This window comes from Cadophora gregata (assembly GCF_030347475.1).
Source record: "Cadophora gregata isolate MNR1 chromosome Unknown scaffold_2, whole genome shotgun sequence".
Classification (NCBI taxonomy): Eukaryota; Fungi; Ascomycota; class Leotiomycetes; order Helotiales; family Ploettnerulaceae; genus Cadophora; species Cadophora gregata.
In genome coordinates this window covers 1202986-1220792 of record NW_026695925.1, presented here as the reverse complement: position 1 = coordinate 1220792, position 17807 = coordinate 1202986, and the positions used below count along the sequence as shown (strand labels likewise).

The window sequence follows — 17807 nt, the reverse complement described above, 5'->3', positions numbered from 1 at the left end:
CAATTGGGGCGACACCTCAACGCTCAAGGTCAATTCTCCCCTCTACCTCAATCGCAGACGCCTGGGAAGTCTGGTCACAATCATCAAGCAAACGCCGTCTTTCTCTTTCCTTGACCTCCATGGCGTCCTCCCTCACCCGGCTGGCCGGCCGCCAGGCCAAACGCCTCGTTCTGCGACCCGCACTACCCTCGACCTCCTCTCCTCGAGCTTCAATACGCTGCTTCTCTGCAGCTCCCGCCAGGAGATATGCAGAACCATATGAAGGCACGAGATTGATCCCGGTCGATGAGAAATTCGGACATCCCACCAATCCAGATGACCCTCAGCACATGAATATCACCCCCGACTCGAACCTCCCCGATGGAGAAGCCGTTGAGAACCGCAAGATCAGACATTACACTGTAAACTTCGGGCCACAACATCCTGCTGCTCATGGTGTGTTGCGATTGATTTTGGAGCTTAATGGAGAGGAAATTGTGCGATCGGATCCTCATGTGGGCTTGCTGCACCGTGGTACCGAGAAGTTGATTGAATACAAGACATATCTCCAGGCCCTACCATATTTCGATCGGTTGGACTACTGCTCTATGATGACGAATGAGCAGTGCTTTTCATTAGCCGTAGAGAAGCTACTGAACATTGAAATCCCAGAGCGTGCCAAATGGATCAGGACGTTATATGGCGAGCTCACTAGAGTCTCAAACCATTTGATGTCTGTCCTGTCTCATGCAATGGATGTCGGTGCTCTTACGCCTTTCTTGTGGGGTTTCGAGGAACGTGAGAAGATTATGGTAAATATGCTTTATTGGTTTTCTAATAATATATGCTAAATCTGCGCAGGAATTCTATGAGAGAGTTTCCGGAGCCCGCATGCATGCCGCGTATGTCAGACCTGGTGGCGTTCATCAAGACATTCCAGTTGGACTTCTTGACGACATCTATCAGTGGGCCACCCAGTTTGGAGACCGGATCGATGAAACTGAAGAACTTCTTACGGACAATCGTATCTGGATTGGTCGAACAAAGGGAATTGGAGTTGTTTCCGCAGCAGATGCTTTGAATTACTCATTGTCAGGTGTGATGCTTCGGGGATCGGGCGTACCGTGGGATATTCGCAAGAGTCAGCCTTACGATGCGTACGGCGAGGTTGAGTTCGACGTTCCGGTGGGCGTGAATGGTGATTGTTATGATCGCTATCTGTGCAGAATGGAGGAGTTCAGACAGTCGTTACGCATCATCCATCAATGCTTGAACAAGATGCCTGCAGGACCAATCCGAGTTGAGGACTACAAGGTCTCTCCTCCTCCCAGAGCGGCCATGAAGGAGAATATGGAGGCCTTGATTCATCACTTCTTGTTGTTCACCAAAGGATACACTGTGCCACCTGGAGAAACATACTCAGCAATTGAAGCTCCAAAGGGAGAGATGGGGGTATATGTTGTGAGTGATGGAAGTGAGAGACCATACCGATGCAGGATTCGAGCTCCCGGGTTTGCTCATCTAGGTGCCTTCGACCAAATTTCCAGGGGACATCTGTTGGCGGACGCAGTGGCTATCATCGGGACAATGGATTTGGGTAAGATTAAAAAATTTGTTTGCGTCTCTGTATTTTGGGAAATGATCGCTAACATTCTATGCAGTCTTTGGAGAAGTAGATCGCTGAATGGCGAGGAATGGAAGGTCGAGATTGAGAATTGGAATCCACAGGCAATGGGTATACCGGTGGTTCGTTGTACATAGTGGTGATACAGTTGAAGCGTGCCCTATGTTTGTACAAGTCTTCATCGCTGAGTTAGCAAATGCCAGCACACTCTTTCAAAAGACCATTGGGCCGTCTCACTTACTGGGTAAAATTTCCTACATTGGCATGATATTGACCACACCGCTGCTGCTGACAACCAAAGGAGATTCTTCATCATTCATTCCTACATCATCTTCATGGACTTGGGTCGAATCACTGGCTGGAGAGAATGATGGGTTCCGAGTCTCGGCTGGCTCTGAGGCCGCCTTTTTCTTGATGAAGCGCGGATAGTCCTCTTGATAAGCTTGGAACGAAGAGAGCTCGGCTGGACCGAAAAATTGATCTGGATGGGCTAGAGGGGGCGCATCCATGATAGCGGCAATGTTTGGAAGAGCTGGGGCACTCGGAACTGTTGGGAATATTGGAAATGGTGGAAGAACTGGCAGTTGGCCCTGTTTCTCCGGGTACCATTTCATACCCGCACCTGGTTGGTCCATCATGAGAGTATTGGAGTGGAGGTATTGAGGGGGCACGTAGCCGCCTTGTGGGATGCCCAAGCCACGAGCAAGATGTTCCATGTCAGAACGTACTGGGCCAGGACCTTCAAAATGGTAACCCGCGTACTCGTACGTGATGCCGCTCTTTGATTGTTGTGGAGCCCACTCTTGCTGAGACTCTCTGGCGCCACCACCTCCATATTCATACGGACGTGGTCCAGCTGGCCCATCGTTATTGCGATGTGCGTCATATCCAAAATTGCTGGACCCACGCTCTCCGTCACGGAAACGCTTGCCTGGAAGAAATTAGCTGTGCTTCCTTACCAATATTTAAGACAAGGCTGGGCAGGTTATTTCGGATTCAACCATAGGAGAAAGTGTTTAACACAACCCTGAGAAGTAGGAGCCCATACCTTCAATTCTCCCGGCCTCCACAGGCTCGCCCTGTGCACGTTCGTTGGCATTTCCTTTGCCTCTGGTGCTTCGAGGTCTCAATCTTCGCTCTCGGTCAGCAGCATCGAAGATGACCGAGCAGTCGCATTCCCCTAATTGATGTCTCTTGCGATGCGCTTCCTCCTCTGCCAGAACCTTTGCGTTCCAGAGAACTCTAGAGCAAGGATGGCAATTCTCATTTGTGAAGATGGGGCGCTCCGCGGGGTATTTGCAAGGCGGAAAGGTTGGGTTTGAGGCGCTGACAGGACATTGGCGCAAGTAGGGAATGGCACAGTGGCCGCAGTTGTATCCAAGAAACTCTTTGACACACATAACTGATTTGTGTGGCTAAGACGGTATGTGTTGCTTTGTTGTTATTTGAGAGATGGTTGTTTGAAAAATTAGATTTGAAGTTGTCTAAGAGCAGAGGGAAGGAATGGTCTGAGAGGCGCATGAGTTAGCCAAGTTGAGATCTTTACTTTTGTGAGGCAATCAGCTCTCCAATGAAGCACTTTCATTCTTTCAAAGGCTGCAGGCAACGAAGATAAAATATGTCGCGTTACCTGAAAGTTGACTCTGTGAGATTATCAAAGGGCACACAGATAGAGCCTGCGTCTGGTCTGGTGTGCTGGTTATTACGAAGAACGAACTGCCAGAGCAGATGCAAAGGCGAACGCGTATTCAACAATCAGCTCTCGAGGAATCACTTTGATGTTGGACGAGTTGGATAGTGAAGGTAGAGTCGAGGTTGTCGTTGGGTCCAGAAGCCTAGGATATGTTTTTGATAAGGAGTCCCTGGCTGCTAGAAGATGACTGTAGAAGTACGCCGCCAATACATGTGGTTTAATTTGAGTCTGCCTTGCCAATGTGAGTGAAGGTAGCCGTTTGCTTTGCCTGCGTCGCACAAAGAGACGTGTGTGTTGTCTTGACTCTGGCTTGAGTTGTCGTGCTTTGCTTACCTTCTTTATGACGAACAGTGATCTTAAAGGTGTGTCTGATAGAGGTGTTGGTGATGACTGTTGATGAGTAAGAGGTACTTGATGGAGACAAGAGGTTTGATAACGATGATGCAGAGATGGGAGATTGACGTCGAAGAACTCAGGTTAACACTAAAAGCTAGCTCACTTTAAGTATGCCGAGCTGATTCAGGGGAAGAGGGAGAAGATTACTTGAAAGTTGGGGTTGCTTTGCAGTCAAGTAGTTGTAGAAGAGGTTGTCGTTGTCGTTGTTGTTGTTGAAGAAAAAGAAGAAGAAAGAATACGAAAGGGAAGAGGGCGAGTTTATATAATGCTGTGGACCTGGTGTTGCAAGTAACTCCATAGCACAAGGCTGCAAATACTGCACGCTGCTGCAAATAACGCAATAAAGAAAGTTATTGTGGGACAAGTGAATTTGGAAGGAGGATAAGAGTGAAGAGCAAAGTAGGATTCAATAATTCTTTGAATGTTGTTGGACTGGCCCATGAGGCCCAAACAAAACGCTACTGGACATATTTAGGCATACTTTGAACGAAGAATAACCGCCATCATGTTTAGCCGTGTTGTACTCTAGTAGCTATGGATGACGGTGCAGTTAGAGAAGAGGATTAGGAGCTACTGGAAAGAAGTCATGATCATGTAACTTTGAACTATCTCTTCCAGCTACGTGTAAATATCAGTACCAACTTGTGATCTAAGGAAAGCTAGATATACTGCGAATTCGTGAGCAGAGTTTAAAGTCTATAAGTGACAAGACTGATCCTGGTGAAAATTGCATACTGCCTTAGCTTCCAGGCTGGCGATTTGTCACTTAGTTCTAACGGAGCAAACGAATCCAAATTAATTGATAGTATCGACTGACAGAAAGTATCAAAAACATGTGACGGAGTCATCTCTGAATCCTGGATAAATGCTTCTCTCAGGAAAAGAGGCAGCTGCAGGCATCAAAATCAAGCCTGAATAATAGTTTGCGACTAACAAATATTCGTCAATTCTTGATTCTGAAAGTTGTGCCCCGTGAAGGATGTCTATGAATGTTGCATGTGCGTTGTAAGAGCTGAAAGGACAGGAGTTGGCTTAAGGAAATACCTTGTACTGAATTGGTAAGACTTCCAAATTATAGCCGGCATAGGCCCTTTCGACGGTCTCTGTATCTATCATCGTTCTTTCCACCTCGACGATGATCCGTAACATTCATTTGACAGCAGATTATACTGAACGGGCAGCACCAACAGGGCATCAAGGGCAGCTCGCGGTAAACGAGCTTGGTAAATCGATGCTCCAACTTAATTTAGAGATTCCCGCCCTGGCGAACCAACTTGCGATCAATGCTCTGCAAATTAGCGTCTATATAGCTACAGTGGTAGGCATATGATCTCTTTCCCGAATGGTCACTTTTACATCGGGGCCTCGGGCATTCTGTCTCACGGACGTGTCTTGCCTTCGAGTACATCTTTGAGTTTACTCCATTCTAGCCCTCCAAGAGAGACTTAACTTTCCATCCCAACTTCAAAGTGTTCTCTTGCCAACCTAGGTTGCTCTTTGGGAGATAATTTGGACGTGTTTGATCTCCTTGGTCGACAGACAGTTTCTTTCTACATTATGTCGCCTTGATCCTTTCAAAGTCACAGTATGAACACCAGATCTCTCATATTATGATCTCATTTGGTTATCACATTATTCCATTTGTTGAACGTCTCGCCTCAACTACAAGAAAAGCGTAAAACCAAGCTCTAAGCGAGCAGCCGGTCTTTGTTGACACTCTTCAGGGGATCCACGTGACACTCACGTGAGATGGTTCAGGACAACTGGAGAATTTTCGCCTGACTTATTGGACCGAGGAAACCCGCAAAGTGCTTTAGGGCTGACAGCAAATAATTTCCATTTGAATGTTTGCAACGTTTAGAGGCTCAGTCTGGTACCGTAACAGGTTTGTCAAACTGCTCGGATATCCCGAAATGGCAAGCCGACCATCGATGTGCTAACAGTTGTATGACCCCGCCAATGTTCTCCCACCAGCTCAAAACATGCCAGTTGTCCACCACGAATCGATGCTCCATGATTCCTCTCTTGCTGTCAATTCGGTATTCGCATTCTATCCACGGCTTATCCGGCACGGCGAAATATTGACTAAACTTGACGGATGTGTCCCCAAGCCTAATTTAGGAATGATCTCGTAGCCAAGTTCTTCGATCCTGGGCTCGACAATCCTCTTTACTTTACTAGGTCCACACAACTGGTTATGGGGATTTTTACTTCATCCATTATCTTTCTAGGCTAATTCAAAAGCATTCACTGTCCAGTCGTCGTCATTCCCAGGATAGGCGGCTTCTTGCTTAAAGGGTTTTCCAACCATCCCATACTTTCGTAAGTCTCACGATGGCGAACATTGTGGTTGTCGGGTAAGTTCGCTCGATTATTATTGGATACCATACAGCTGACAAGACCAAGGGCTGGAGTTTCTGGCTTGACTACTGCACTACTACTTTCCAAGGATGGCCACAGTGTAACCATCGCTGCCAAACACATGCCTGGTGACTACGATATCGAATACACTTCTCCGTGGGCTGGTGCAAACTATATGCCGTTTGTATATCCAAAGCTCTCATTTCATCAACAACTATTGATGATATTCTAGCCACGCCCATAAGGTAGCCAATGAAGCAGAAGTCCAGTGGGAACGTGACTCTTGGCCAGAACTGAAAAGACTTGCAACAGAGGTGCCAGAAGCCGGCATTCATTTTCAAGGTATGCCTTGATCCTCATAAGCTCGATGGGAAGAAGTTGACTAGCCCAGAGTGTATAAATTACCACAGAAAGAAGGACGATGACACCGCAAGTGGAAAATGGTCCAAAGAGCTTGCCAAGGTGGACTCGTGGTTCAACACTGTTGCTCCTAATTTCAGAGTACTCTCAACATCTGAGCTCCCGAAAACAGTGGACTCCGGAACCGCTTTTACGTCTGTGTGTATCAACACTATGATTTATCTGCCTTATCTGGTCGGCCAGTGTGTAAAGAATGGCAGCACGTTAAAGCGCGCAAATTTGAAGCACATCTCAGATGCTGCCAAGCTTCATCATTCGGGGAAGAAAGCAGATGTCGTTGTCAACTGTACAGGGCTTCTCGCTTCAAAATTGGGCGGTGTCATGGACAAAAGCATTGTGCCAGCTCGTGGACAAGTTGTTGTGGTGAGAAATGATCCAGGGTTCATGATGGGAATTTCAGGAACGGATGACGCAGACGATGAGCTCTCATACATGATGACACGGGCTGCAGGAGGCGGAACTGTCCTTGGAGGAACGTATCAGCTCGGGAATTGGGAATCTCAGCCTGATCCTTCGACTGCAACTAGGATTATGAAGAGAGCTGTCGAGCTATGCCCTGCCTTGACTGGGGGAAGAGGAATCGAGGCTCTGGACATCATTCGGCACGGTGTTGGCTTGAGACCAACCAGGATCTCAGGAGTGAGGATCGAGCAGGAGAAAATTGGTGATACGTGGGTTGTGCATAACTATGGTCATGGTGGTTGGGGATATCAGTCGTCCTATGGCTGTTCTGCAGGTGCAAAGGAACTTGTTGAACAAGTGTTGAAGCCAGCAGCGAAACTGTAAGATGGTTCTTTTTGGCTCTTTCTCATTTTTCGAGCGATCATTCCATGTAATTTCCAGTAGAATCGGAATAGGTGTACCCCATTCCCAAGAGCTCGTTTAGTAAGACGTCGTCAGAGGTGAGGAATTGCTCCATGATATTCGTCTCTTGTACCTCGACTTCTTGAGTTGAGACTTTTCCCGCGAATACATCAAACATGTCGTGGCCATGGGTGGGTGAATAGCCTTTCCATGCTTCTGGCTCTTCAACCGACTGCCCAAAATGTAAGAGTTTCGAGCGGATGTCGACCAGTGCTTTGGCCCCGGGGTTTGGGAGTGTATTATTTCCGCTGACTAGACTATTCTGTTCAAAATCGATGCGAAGCGCTTTGACCTATAGAATGTCAAACAGTATCCGATACTATTTCGAGGCTTGCCAAATTTACCCAGTAAGCTGCCACTGGCCAGCTTTCTTGACATTGAATAAGATGTCGAAGGTCGTCGATCAAGATCTTCTTGACAGGCTCCCCCATCAGCAAACCCTCGCAGCTCTTCCAGTCGTTGAGACAACACCAAATGTGAAAAGTGCTGGATGTCATCAAACAATAGCCTAAAAATGGGTTGACCAAAGGCATGAGGTCTGCTGTAGCCATGGATTTGTAAATAGTTGAAATCGCCACTGCGGACGAGACTCCATTTCTTATAGCACAAACCCACCAGTTCGGATTTGGGCTATGCAATTCTAAATCTGGACCGTCACAAGGTCCCGTTCCCGGATCCCATCCAGGAGGCTATAGGTGAAGCTTGAGTTAGGATACTGCTATATTTGCGGCTCTTTGTTCACAAGAGGACAGGCATGGCTCTGAAAGTTGGGACATTCGAAAAGGGAAGAAGGGGCAACCCGAGATACATACTATGACGACCGGGATGTATTCCCTGTAGAGATGGCCCCGTGCATTGTAGAAAAGCATATGCATTGTGCAAAACGACTTGCCTTCACCAACTGCAATATGTGCTTCCTGATTTGCTTCGTTAAAGCACATGTGGCTTGGGAGTGCCTTTTCCCATGTATCCAGAGCTTTTGCGAATTGAGAGATGGGCATTTCTGGATTCCATGGGACACGATTCTCATTATGTCTCCCACCGGCACCGGACCAATCCACTACTTTTCCTAAAATATCAATAATTCGAATTGTATATGCCAGAAGAGGTTCATCGGTTCCAATTCTGTCATTTATGGCACTGGCAGATGTTTTCCGCCCAAGAAGGAAGTCAGATCTTGTACTCGGAAGTCTGGTTGTTATTGATGAGATATCAAAAGTTAATCTTCTGTCCCCACCATTGGCCATGAGACGATCCAGAGTAAAACATGTCCAAAAAGTTCGTCGCTTGATCTCGGTCGTTGCTAGATCATCCTGAGCGAATGAATCTTCGAAAGGTAACCTCATGGACTGTGCGATCCTAGTTGCAACTCCGAGTTGGAACCATGCTCGGTGCTCATCGCCGTGACCTGTCCAGTGTACACACAGGATCAAGTTGCATTGCATATTAAGCAAACTGATCTCGTCAAAAGTGTTAATCATGGAAGCCCGGGCAAGAGCTGCAAAGTGCTCGCTAGCTTCGATCGTGCCGTTATAGATAGTAAAGCAGGGTTCGATGAACCTTGCCATGAGAGCAAGAATACAGAATTGAAGTTTCAAAGCGACTTTCCCATGTTCGAGATCGTTCATCAGTACATGTTCCTTGAGGAAGCAAAAAATTGAATCTCCATAGTATTCGAAGTACAATTTGAACGCGTCAAACACAATTTCTCGACTTGGAAGTCTAGAATAACCTTAATCCTCCAGTCTTACACGTTGATGTGACATGAAACACTTACTGGAGCAAGAGGTCATCATCATTTCCGGCTTTTGGCGTGTCTGGCCTCGAAAGGAGCTGCCGCTGCATAACAGCCTGGGGATTGTTGCCCGCATAATGGCATATTTGTGACCTCTGTCTGCATGCTCTACAAGAAGGCCAATCGCCAGAGCATTTGGTCTTACGTTTCCTGTACTGCCGAGTCAACGGGATATCCGCGAGGCCAGAACACGGCGAGTAAGAGGGCCAATACCGACAACTGACACAAGCCAGTGGAGCGCGCGCTCCTGGTTTCCGAGCAGGTCGTTGGCCTGATGTCTCCATTTAGAGGATGCGATTATCTGTAAAGCTGGAGATAATCCATTGTGGAGGGTGAAAGCATTGAAAAGTGGAGTGTCTCAGCGTATGCCTGAGGCTTGAGGGATTGGACATGACTCGAGACTTGATACTCAAGTACAGGTGCCACACTCATTCAAATAAAGAAAAGTATGCAATCTCCTAGTGCTTCAAAAGACATTGAGAACGTTACCATTGTCTTGCTAATCTAACATACAGCCCCCCCGCGCATGTTGATATCACGTGATAGTACAAAGATGACAAGTACTTATATCCTGGACCGAGAATACGGTAAAAGCGTGTGAGGAATTCATAGGCTTTAGACTGAGTTTTCTCGGCTGAGACTCTGTGGCGGGCGCGTCCCTTAGGGTGAGGAAGGTCAATACATTTCCCAATTCGAATTCTCGGTTGGCCATGTTCTCGGTAGGTAGTGTTTCACCGGCGCACCTGCGCATGTTACAGCAGCGCATGCGCAATCGATTTTTGGTGGGGGAGCCTGGCGTATGCGCCTAGGCTACAATCTTAGCAGCGCATACTACCTTTACTACACTAAAGGACGCTGAAATATCTACAAGAGGTAGCCTATAAAAAATCTAAAGACACGCTCTATATAAATAAACATATTATGCTTAAAGGACCTTAAAAGCTTTATATAAATAACTATAATAATAAAAGAAGAGAAAAGCTTAACTAAGATTCTTATATATATATATATATATATATATTTCGTATTATTAGTTTTACTATAGAGCTTCTAAGGTCTTTTAGTGTAGTAAGGGCTGTGTTTGTTTGTATAGAGCTCTTATCCAGTAGGAGCTCTTAAGGTCCTTTAGCGTAGCGGGGCCCTCTCTACTAATAAGGCGAGTAGAACACACGGATTAAATAATTATCCGTGCTATACGCTACCAAGATTCTTAGTCTAGACGCATGCGCCAGGCTCCCCCACCAAAAATCGATTGCGCATGCGCTGCTGTAACATGCGCAGGTGCGCCGGTGAAACACTACCTGTTCTCGGTTATGCTAGTGTGAAGAAAACATCAGTCAATGTACCTGCAACAAGTTCTCTTAACATGTCGGAAGATAGCGTAGTTGCGTTGCCTGTCCCAAGCGACATTTGAATGACCGCTACATTTCCTAATTTCGAAATGTTATCATTAGTCTAGACTCCTAGTTACGCAGCCGAAATCAAGTCAGGCGGCGCAGATGGTAACATAAGTCACCACTGACTTGCGTTACAGGCAAAGCTGGGCGAGGTCTGCACTCTGATTCGACATAAGCTTCGCATCACCATCCTCTTGATTGAGACTGAAAGATACATTATTTAGTTCTTCATTCATGGAATGGAAGCTGAATACAACGATATCGGGGTATAGAAGTAAGGACATCCCAATGGTTCTGCGTGCAAGGGATATCAATAATGGCATGCATGCTGTGAGTACCGAAGCTGAGATGGAAGCCTTCTTGATAAACAGAAAAATTCAGAAGCGAGGAACATTCAAGTGAATGTGCTATGTGACTGGGAAAGAGGCTGTTGAGACATACTTTCATTTCCTTTTTTGGAAAGCATGTGCTTAAGGACGACGCACCAAGTATGTTGCAAGACGTACAAGAGGCTACTGTGAGAAGTGATTTCAAAATTCGCTGAATATCTTGATCGAGGCGGGATCAGTTTGGACGTAAGCAAAGGATAGCACTAAATAAGTAGAATACCCATTTTAGACTCTTGATTCACGTCTGTCAATGCTTCGCGAATAGCAGTACAAGCATGCCACTTGTGATTCAAGCAGCTTCGGATGTGTCAATGGCAAGATTATTCACTTGAGGAAGATATTACTGACCTCAAGTTGAACCCAAGTTTCGAAGGACCATCCTACCCAAAGCTTCCCAAGAATATCTCAGCGTTGCATCCTCTGCTCCCTCCCATTACGGAGACAGCACCACATATGCTCACGTTCGAATAAAAGCTTGCCAAAGATGGCCATGAGCTTTCAATACCGCTTCACCCATACTTGTGGGCACACAGGATTTGGTCCCATTGTCAACGCGCATAGTGGCACAACACGGCTTCCACTAATATGCTCACAGCCAGCACCCTATGCCAATACAACAACCCTACCCCTAAACCTGGAGTTCAGCTGTCCCTTCTGCATGTCCTCAGCGTCAAATCACCTCTCACTAACACCACCAGGCTCCGGCCTCCTCACTGTTCTAAACAGTACGCCTGACTCGCTGTTTGCTCCAGGTTGGGCGATTTTGAAAGCTTGCCGATTCGAGGAGCTGGAGCCAAGCGACTGGGATTTGGCCTTTGAGGGTATGACGCTTGACGGGCGGTATAGGCAGATGGCGTGGATTCCAAGGCCGTGTGGCGAAGTAAGATTTGAAGGGCTAGATGAGGCACAGGAGACGATGAAGGTTGGGACTTTTTGGAGGTATACCGGATGCGTGGCTCAGATCGGGTAGGTGCTGCATATTCGCCTCTCCCCAAATCTTTACCCAATTTCATCCTTGTCCTCATCGGACGCTATGAGGGAAGGGTGCTGACTTGTCCAGACACGGAAGGTTTGCTGGATTGCTATCGAGCTTGCACAAGGCGGTGCTGGACAGAGAGAAAGAGAATGAGATTGTTGCTGAATGAGAAGGTATATAATTGATGAAAATGTAATGGGTCTGTTTCTTCGCTCCACTTGGAAACAGCATGGCATTTCTGGTAGAAGTAGCAAAGATGATGAATCAAGCGACAAGCCCTGTCTATCGCGAGGAAAATAGAAAGAATAGAGATCGGTCTAAAACACTCAGGTAAGATTTAGTGTGCATTGGTACAGAAAGAAATTGGATCTATCGGGCCTGGGAAGACCAGAAGCTGCTTGACTAGACTACATATTGACAATCCTCTTCTACTCCTCGGAGGCGGCCGCACCAGTGATAATCTCGACCAATTCGCCAGTAATGACGGCTTGACGTGTTCGGTTGAAAAGAATTTGGTACTTGTTGATCATGTCTCCGGCGTTCTTGGAAGCGTTCTGTGAGTTATTAGCATCTCAATCTCTTGTACGAAAATGGGATCACATACATCCATAGCATTACGACGAGCGGAGATTTCACAAGCATGACCTTCAGTAAGAGCCCAGAAGAGAGCGTTTGACAAGGCGTATTCTCGGAGATTACCGAGGACTTGGTCGTCAATCTCGAAGGCGGAGAAATTGGCTGTTCACACATTAGTCCTTGTAAGTCAGAGTCCCACAGGCTACTCACGAGAGTTGATGATTGCCTCTTCGGAATAAGCCTCAACAGGGGTAGCCTCGTAGCTTGTGGCGTTGATGAACTTGTTGTAGACAATCAGGACCGATGCGTAGTCGGTTGGGAGGAGAGAGATCTGGTCGGCAATGGCTTGGGACTCTGCGAAGGTAGGGATATTCTTTCCAACAGCAGAGAAGCTCATAACAATATTTTTGGAGCTTGAACGACTCAATTGAGCCTTGCACTTCTCCCCCAACACAACAATATCGGCGTCTGGCTTCTCCGCGAGAATCTTACGGACCCTCTTCGACAATCCAGAGTGAATACCACCGCACAGTCCCTTGTCCGAGCTGGCAACGACGATCAAAGTCTTCTTGTTCTCTCCCTCCACTGCCTTGGTCTCGGCTTGCTCGAAAACGGTGTTGGAAGTTTGTCCGTAGGATCGGGAGTCGGTCATGGCACGTTGGGCACGATTGAGCTTGGTGGAAGCAACAATTTTCATCGTCTTCGTAATCTTCTCAATGTTCCTTGAGTCCTGGTCAGAAATTCGTAGAGAAGTAGCTTGTTGAACTGGGGTCGGGAATACCTGATGGACTTCAATCTATCCTCGATTTCACGAAGGGTTGCGAAGTTGGCCGCATTTTGGGGGACAGGTCTATCCAATGACAACAGTCAGTAGAATTCTCATCGCGTTCATCTTCTTGATCCATTGGACACTGCAATCCCATCCTCTGAAGCTCCGAAATAGCTTCTGGCCGGCCGTGTTTAATTCAGTCGAGGGGAACTTACCGAACGGACGCCGCAGCGCCAGCTCTCAAAGCAGGACGAGCAGCTCTGGAAAGCATCTTGATCGACAAAAGGAGCTGGATCGAGCCTTTGGTGTGGAGGCTCAATTGATAACAAAGGCGTGGTGTTGATGGGGTTTTTCGTTCGGTCGGGTCGTCGGTAGCAAGTAGGAGCCTCACGAATCCTCAGGCAGAAGTGACTAGTCCTTGGTCGTTGTCGTTCCCCTTCGTCGAAGCTCTGGGCAAGAACCACGACACTTTAACTGCACTCGGGATTTTCAACGAAAACATTTTCTTTTGAGCATTCGAGCACACACACTATACGAGTCTAATTAGTGCTTGTGAGACTGATTATTGTATGTCTGGGTAAGGTGAAAAAGGCCGTTCAGAAGGGCAGACTATTACTACTACTACTACTACTACTACAGCAACCAATTCACCTCTGTTGAATGGAAGGCAGCACCTGAGTCGTCTGCCCCGCTTTTATGAGCCTCTTGGCCAATCACAACGAGATGCCACCTTGGTAGGAATGGATTTTTCCCCGACGCAGTAAATGCCTCCGATTGTGTTCCATTTCGCTTTCCCGAGGACGTCAAGTCTTCTTCTTCCATTCTATGTCAACGCGCCTTTTTCTACAACCACCCTTTCTTACCAAACATCTGCAACGACTTCGTCTGCAAAGCTTAGATTTTCAGGCTTTTCGACGCGCTCAGAGGCAAGGCAAACCTCCTCAAGCAGTCTACTTCGCGTCCTATACTGACCATTCTTCAGCTCCTTCCATCGTTTCACCCAGAACAAACCTTCTTCAATTCCATTTCAACGACCGCTTCCCTTCCCATTCAAGATGTCCTCGGACTCGGACGACGATATGCCCCTGGCCAGGGCGAATGGCAAGCGTAAGTCCCTTGTTTGTCTTCGGAAATGCTTCGCCGGCAAAACCTACACAACCTGGCGCATTGCATTACAGGCACTCCTTATCTTCCTGCCCGTTGGCCTTCTATCACGTTCACTCTCCTGGGATTTCAACTGACATACCTTCTTCACAGTCTCCAAGGCGCATATTTCGAAAAGTGAAGACAAAGCTATGGATCAGGCTGGCCCGTCAACATCCGCCCCTGCGGGAGTGTCGATCCGAAATGGGCCTGTTCTTGAAGACAGGATGGACGTGGACGAGCCTGCGACAAATGGAAAGCGCAAGTCGCGTAGCAGCATCTCAAAACCAGTGTACAAGGACGAAGAAGACAGCGACGATGATGATGCTCCAATGGTACGCCCATGACTTCACCTTATCCGACTCGAACATTTCACCTCGAAGTTTGATCACACATACTAATAATTGTCTCAGTCCAAACGTCAAAAGACCTCAAAAGCTATCCAGTCCGACTCTGATGATGAAACTCCACTCGCAGCTGCGAAAAAGCGAGGCGGCAAGCTTCCGCCTAAAGCTACCGCTGCCGATATTGGTGACGACGAATCCTCCGATGATGAGCCCTTAACCACCAAGCTTGCGAAAGAGAAAGCAGCAATTGAGAAGAAAGCCGAGAAAGAAGCCAAGGCGATCCGCGCTAAGGAAAGCAAAGCAAAAGCAACCAAGAAGGTCAAGAAGGAAGATTCTGACAATGAAGATGTCAAGCCAAAGAACAAACGGAAGACCAATGGAACAGCATCTGCAAAGAAGACAAATGGCGTCAAAAAAGTCGAGCCCGAGTCCGATTCTGATGTGCCACTGATGAAGAAGCCTGTCAAGAAAATAAATGGGAAGGTCAAACCCGAGGAAGTTTCTCCGAAGAAGGGCAAAGGCAAGAAAGAGGACAGCGAGGAAGCTGAGGAGATATACCGATGGTGGGACGCTCCGAAAAAAGAGGACGATAGCATCAAGTGGGAGACATTGCAGCATAATGGTGTCATTTTCCCCCCTGCTTACGAGCCACTCCCTAAGAATGTCAAGCTTCTTTACGACGGTGTTCCTGTCACGTTGTCGATTGAGGCGGAGGAGATTGCTGGTTTCTTTGGCGCCATGTTGAATTCGACTCTCAATGTTGAGAATCCAACTTTTCAAAAGAACTTTTTCGATGACTTTACGGAGGAAGTCAAGAAGACGGGTGGTGCGCAAGGCCCTGATGGAAAGAAAATCGATATCAAGCACTTCTCCAAACTTGACTTCAAGCAAATTTTCAGCTACTACGATGGTAAAAGTCAAGCCAGGAAGGCTCGTTCAACTGCCGAAAAGAAGGCTGAGAAGGCCGAAAGAGATCTTGCCGAGGCTCCATACACTCAATGCATATGGGATGGTCGTAAGGAACAGGTCGGCAACTTCCGTGTCGAACCTCCTGGACTCTTCCGAGGTCGTGGTGCACATCCCAAGACTGGCAAGGTCAAGCGCAGAGTTTTACCAAACCAAATCACTATCAACATTGGAAAAGATGCTACCGTCCCAACTCCCCCTGAAGGTTACAAATGGGGCAAGGTACAACACGACAACAAGGCTACTTGGCTTGCTATGTGGCAAGAGAATATCAATGGTGCCTACAAGTATGTCATGCTGGCTGCTAAGAGCAGTGTCAAAGGACAGAGTGATTATAAGAAGTTCGAGAAAGCTCGTGGCTTGAAGTCACATATCGACCAGATTCGAAAGGACTACACCCGAGACCTGCGTGCTGAGCTTATGGCAGATCGGCAACGAGCTACCGCCGTTTACTTGATTGACAAGCTCGCCTTGCGTGCTGGCAATGAAAAAGATGGCGAGAACGAGGCTGAGACTGTTGGGTGCTGCTCTTTGAAGTACGAACACATTACTCTCAAGCCCCCCAATACCGTCATCTTCGATTTCCTTGGAAAGGACAGTATTAGATATTACGATGAAGTCGTGGTCGATGACAAGGTATTCAAAAACCTGAAAATGTTCAAGCGAGCACCAAAGAAGGAGGGTGACGATATCTTTGATCGCCTGACCGTAAGTCGTCTTTCACGCAGGCAGAGATACAGGCTAACCGATATAGACCACCCAACTCAACAAGCACTTAAATAGCTACATGCCTGGCCTGAGTGCAAAGGTCTTCCGTACTTACAATGCCTCATACACCATGTCCAATCTCTTGACGAAACTCAAGGACACCAACATCACTATGCAGGAGAAGGTCAAGCTCTACAATGACTGCAATCGGAAGGTCGCTCTTTTGTGTAATCACAAGCGAACTGTCGGCGCCAGCCACGAGGCACAAATGGAGAAGATGACCGATCGCATCAAGGGCCTTCAGTACCAACAATGGCGTTTCAAGCAAATGATCCTGGACGTTGATCCGAAGCAAAAGAAGAAGCGTGGATCTGAATGGTTCCAACTGGACAGCGACCTTGATCAAGAATGGATCCTCGAACACCAAGCTTTCCTAGTCCAGGAGATGCGCACCAAGATCGAGAAGAAGTTCCAAAAGGACAATGAAAAGCTCGCAGCCGAGGGCTCAAAGGAAATGAAGGCCAAGGAACTTGCCGAAAGACTTGAGGTCGCCGACGACCTAAAGAAAAAGTTCAAGAAGGAAAACAAGACGAAGAAAATTGAGCCTGAAGGTAAAGGGGCATCGGTCGAGAAGTTTGAGTCATCCATCGAGAAGCTGGACGCTCGTATTGCGACAATGAGACTTCAGGCCGAGGACCGAGAGGGCAACAAGGAGGTTGCACTCGGTACAAGTAAGATCGTAAGTTTCGCCTCCTTGAATCCTCTACAGGTATTCTGACCAATTCAGAACTACATTGACCCTCGCCTCACTGTTGTATTCGCCAACAAGTTTGACGTTCCCATTGAGAAGTTTTTCTCCAAGACTCTTCGAGAGAAGTTCACCTGGGCTATCGAATCCATCGGAGACGATGACGCATGGGAGTTCTAAACTCATAACTTTGACGCTGGAAACTTCCCTTATCCATTCGCGACCATACAATCATGCGCCAGTGAACATTGTATTTTGCTATGGGATATCCCATGCCATTCTTTTTTTTGGATTTTTATATTGCATAAACATTGCGAGCAGGGGCATTGGGTCGGCGGAGCATCTAGGATGATCGCAGTTTGATTGATGGAAGACTTGGACACCAAGATTAAGATCTCCCAGGATCACTTGGTTGCTGCTGCTTTTTCTTCATAGCAAGGTTCTCTTTGAGCCGCCCACATCATCGACTTGCCCAGCTTTTTAAAAACAGAGCAGTACATTTGAGAACGATAAATGGACATAAGTAGAGGAATGAATTGAATCAAAACGAAATCAAATTGTGTATGAATACTCCGTGAGCATTGTGGAGCATTTGCTCCATGTGAAGTCACTGACACAATTAACGTTGAAGGGAATGATATCTTGGCGTCCCTTGC

General features: G+C 47.2%; 7 protein-coding genes across 8 annotated transcripts; 4 read left to right on the top strand and 3 right to left on the bottom strand.

The window, feature by feature from the left end:
- Positions 1 to 119: 119 nt before the first annotated feature.
- Positions 120 to 1663, top strand: NUO49 (NADH:ubiquinone oxidoreductase 49kD subunit; the record flags this gene model as incomplete). The annotated part of the gene is made up of 3 exons (XM_058501231.1): positions 120 to 791; positions 841 to 1576; positions 1641 to 1663. The coding sequence occupies 3 exons, from the start codon at positions 120 to 122 to the stop codon at positions 1661 to 1663; spliced, it is 1431 nt and encodes a 476-aa protein (XP_058362548.1).
- Positions 1664 to 1857: 194 nt separating this feature from the next.
- On the bottom strand, positions 1858 to 3003 carry ONS95_007711 (uncharacterized protein; the record flags this gene model as incomplete). The annotated part of the gene is made up of 2 exons (XM_058501230.1): positions 1858 to 2534; positions 2652 to 3003. 2 exons carry the CDS (start codon positions 3001 to 3003, stop codon positions 1858 to 1860), a joined length of 1029 nt encoding a protein of 342 aa, XP_058362547.1.
- Positions 3004 to 4992: 1989 nt separating this feature from the next.
- On the top strand, positions 4993 to 7259 carry ONS95_007710 (uncharacterized protein; the record flags this gene model as incomplete). The annotated part of the gene is made up of 7 exons (XM_058501229.1): positions 4993 to 5277; positions 5417 to 5436; positions 5489 to 5577; positions 5636 to 6049; positions 6099 to 6233; positions 6286 to 6395; positions 6445 to 7259. Exons 4-7 carry the CDS (start codon positions 6027 to 6029, stop codon positions 7257 to 7259), a joined length of 1083 nt encoding a protein of 360 aa, XP_058362546.1. The 5' UTR covers positions 4993 to 5277; positions 5417 to 5436; positions 5489 to 5577; positions 5636 to 6026.
- A 37-nt stretch (positions 7260 to 7296) lies between these two features.
- Positions 7297 to 9988, bottom strand: ONS95_007709 (uncharacterized protein; the record flags this gene model as incomplete). Of its 2 annotated transcripts, none has more annotated exons than XM_058501228.1 (4): positions 9115 to 9988; positions 8150 to 9059; positions 7682 to 8026; positions 7297 to 7629 (listed from the first exon to the last, which is right to left on the bottom strand). In XM_058501228.1, exons 1-4 carry the CDS (start codon positions 9414 to 9416, stop codon positions 7297 to 7299), a joined length of 1890 nt encoding a protein of 629 aa, XP_058362545.1. In that variant the 5' UTR covers positions 9417 to 9988. The 2 variants fall into 2 exon arrangements, with proteins under 2 accessions (XP_058362545.1, XP_058362544.1); XM_058501227.1 differs by having other exon boundaries at positions 8150 to 9282; positions 9346 to 9988.
- An 814-nt stretch (positions 9989 to 10802) lies between these two features.
- ATP3 (atp3 gamma subunit of the F1 sector of mitochondrial F1F0 ATP synthase) lies at positions 10803 to 13558 on the bottom strand. The gene is made up of 7 exons (XM_058501225.1): positions 13455 to 13558; positions 13252 to 13320; positions 12681 to 13192; positions 12499 to 12632; positions 11267 to 12448; positions 10971 to 11215; positions 10803 to 10823 (listed from the first exon to the last, which is right to left on the bottom strand). Exons 1-5 carry the CDS (start codon positions 13508 to 13510, stop codon positions 12323 to 12325), a joined length of 897 nt encoding a protein of 298 aa, XP_058362542.1. The 5' UTR covers positions 13511 to 13558; the 3' UTR covers positions 10803 to 10823; positions 10971 to 11215; positions 11267 to 12322.
- ONS95_007708 (uncharacterized protein) lies at positions 11403 to 12063 on the top strand (the record flags this gene model as incomplete). The annotated part of the gene is made up of 2 exons (XM_058501226.1): positions 11403 to 11884; positions 11979 to 12063. 2 exons carry the CDS (start codon positions 11403 to 11405, stop codon positions 12061 to 12063), a joined length of 567 nt encoding a protein of 188 aa, XP_058362543.1.
- A 538-nt stretch (positions 13559 to 14096) lies between the features above and the next one.
- TOP1 (DNA topoisomerase 1) lies at positions 14097 to 17703 on the top strand. Its single transcript, XM_058501224.1, has 6 exons — positions 14097 to 14165; positions 14222 to 14346; positions 14497 to 14717; positions 14796 to 16403; positions 16450 to 17142; positions 17191 to 17703. The coding sequence occupies exons 2-6, from the start codon at positions 14295 to 14297 to the stop codon at positions 17329 to 17331; spliced, it is 2715 nt and encodes a 904-aa protein (XP_058362541.1). The 5' UTR covers positions 14097 to 14165; positions 14222 to 14294; the 3' UTR covers positions 17332 to 17703.
- Positions 17704 to 17807: the final 104 nt, after the last annotated feature.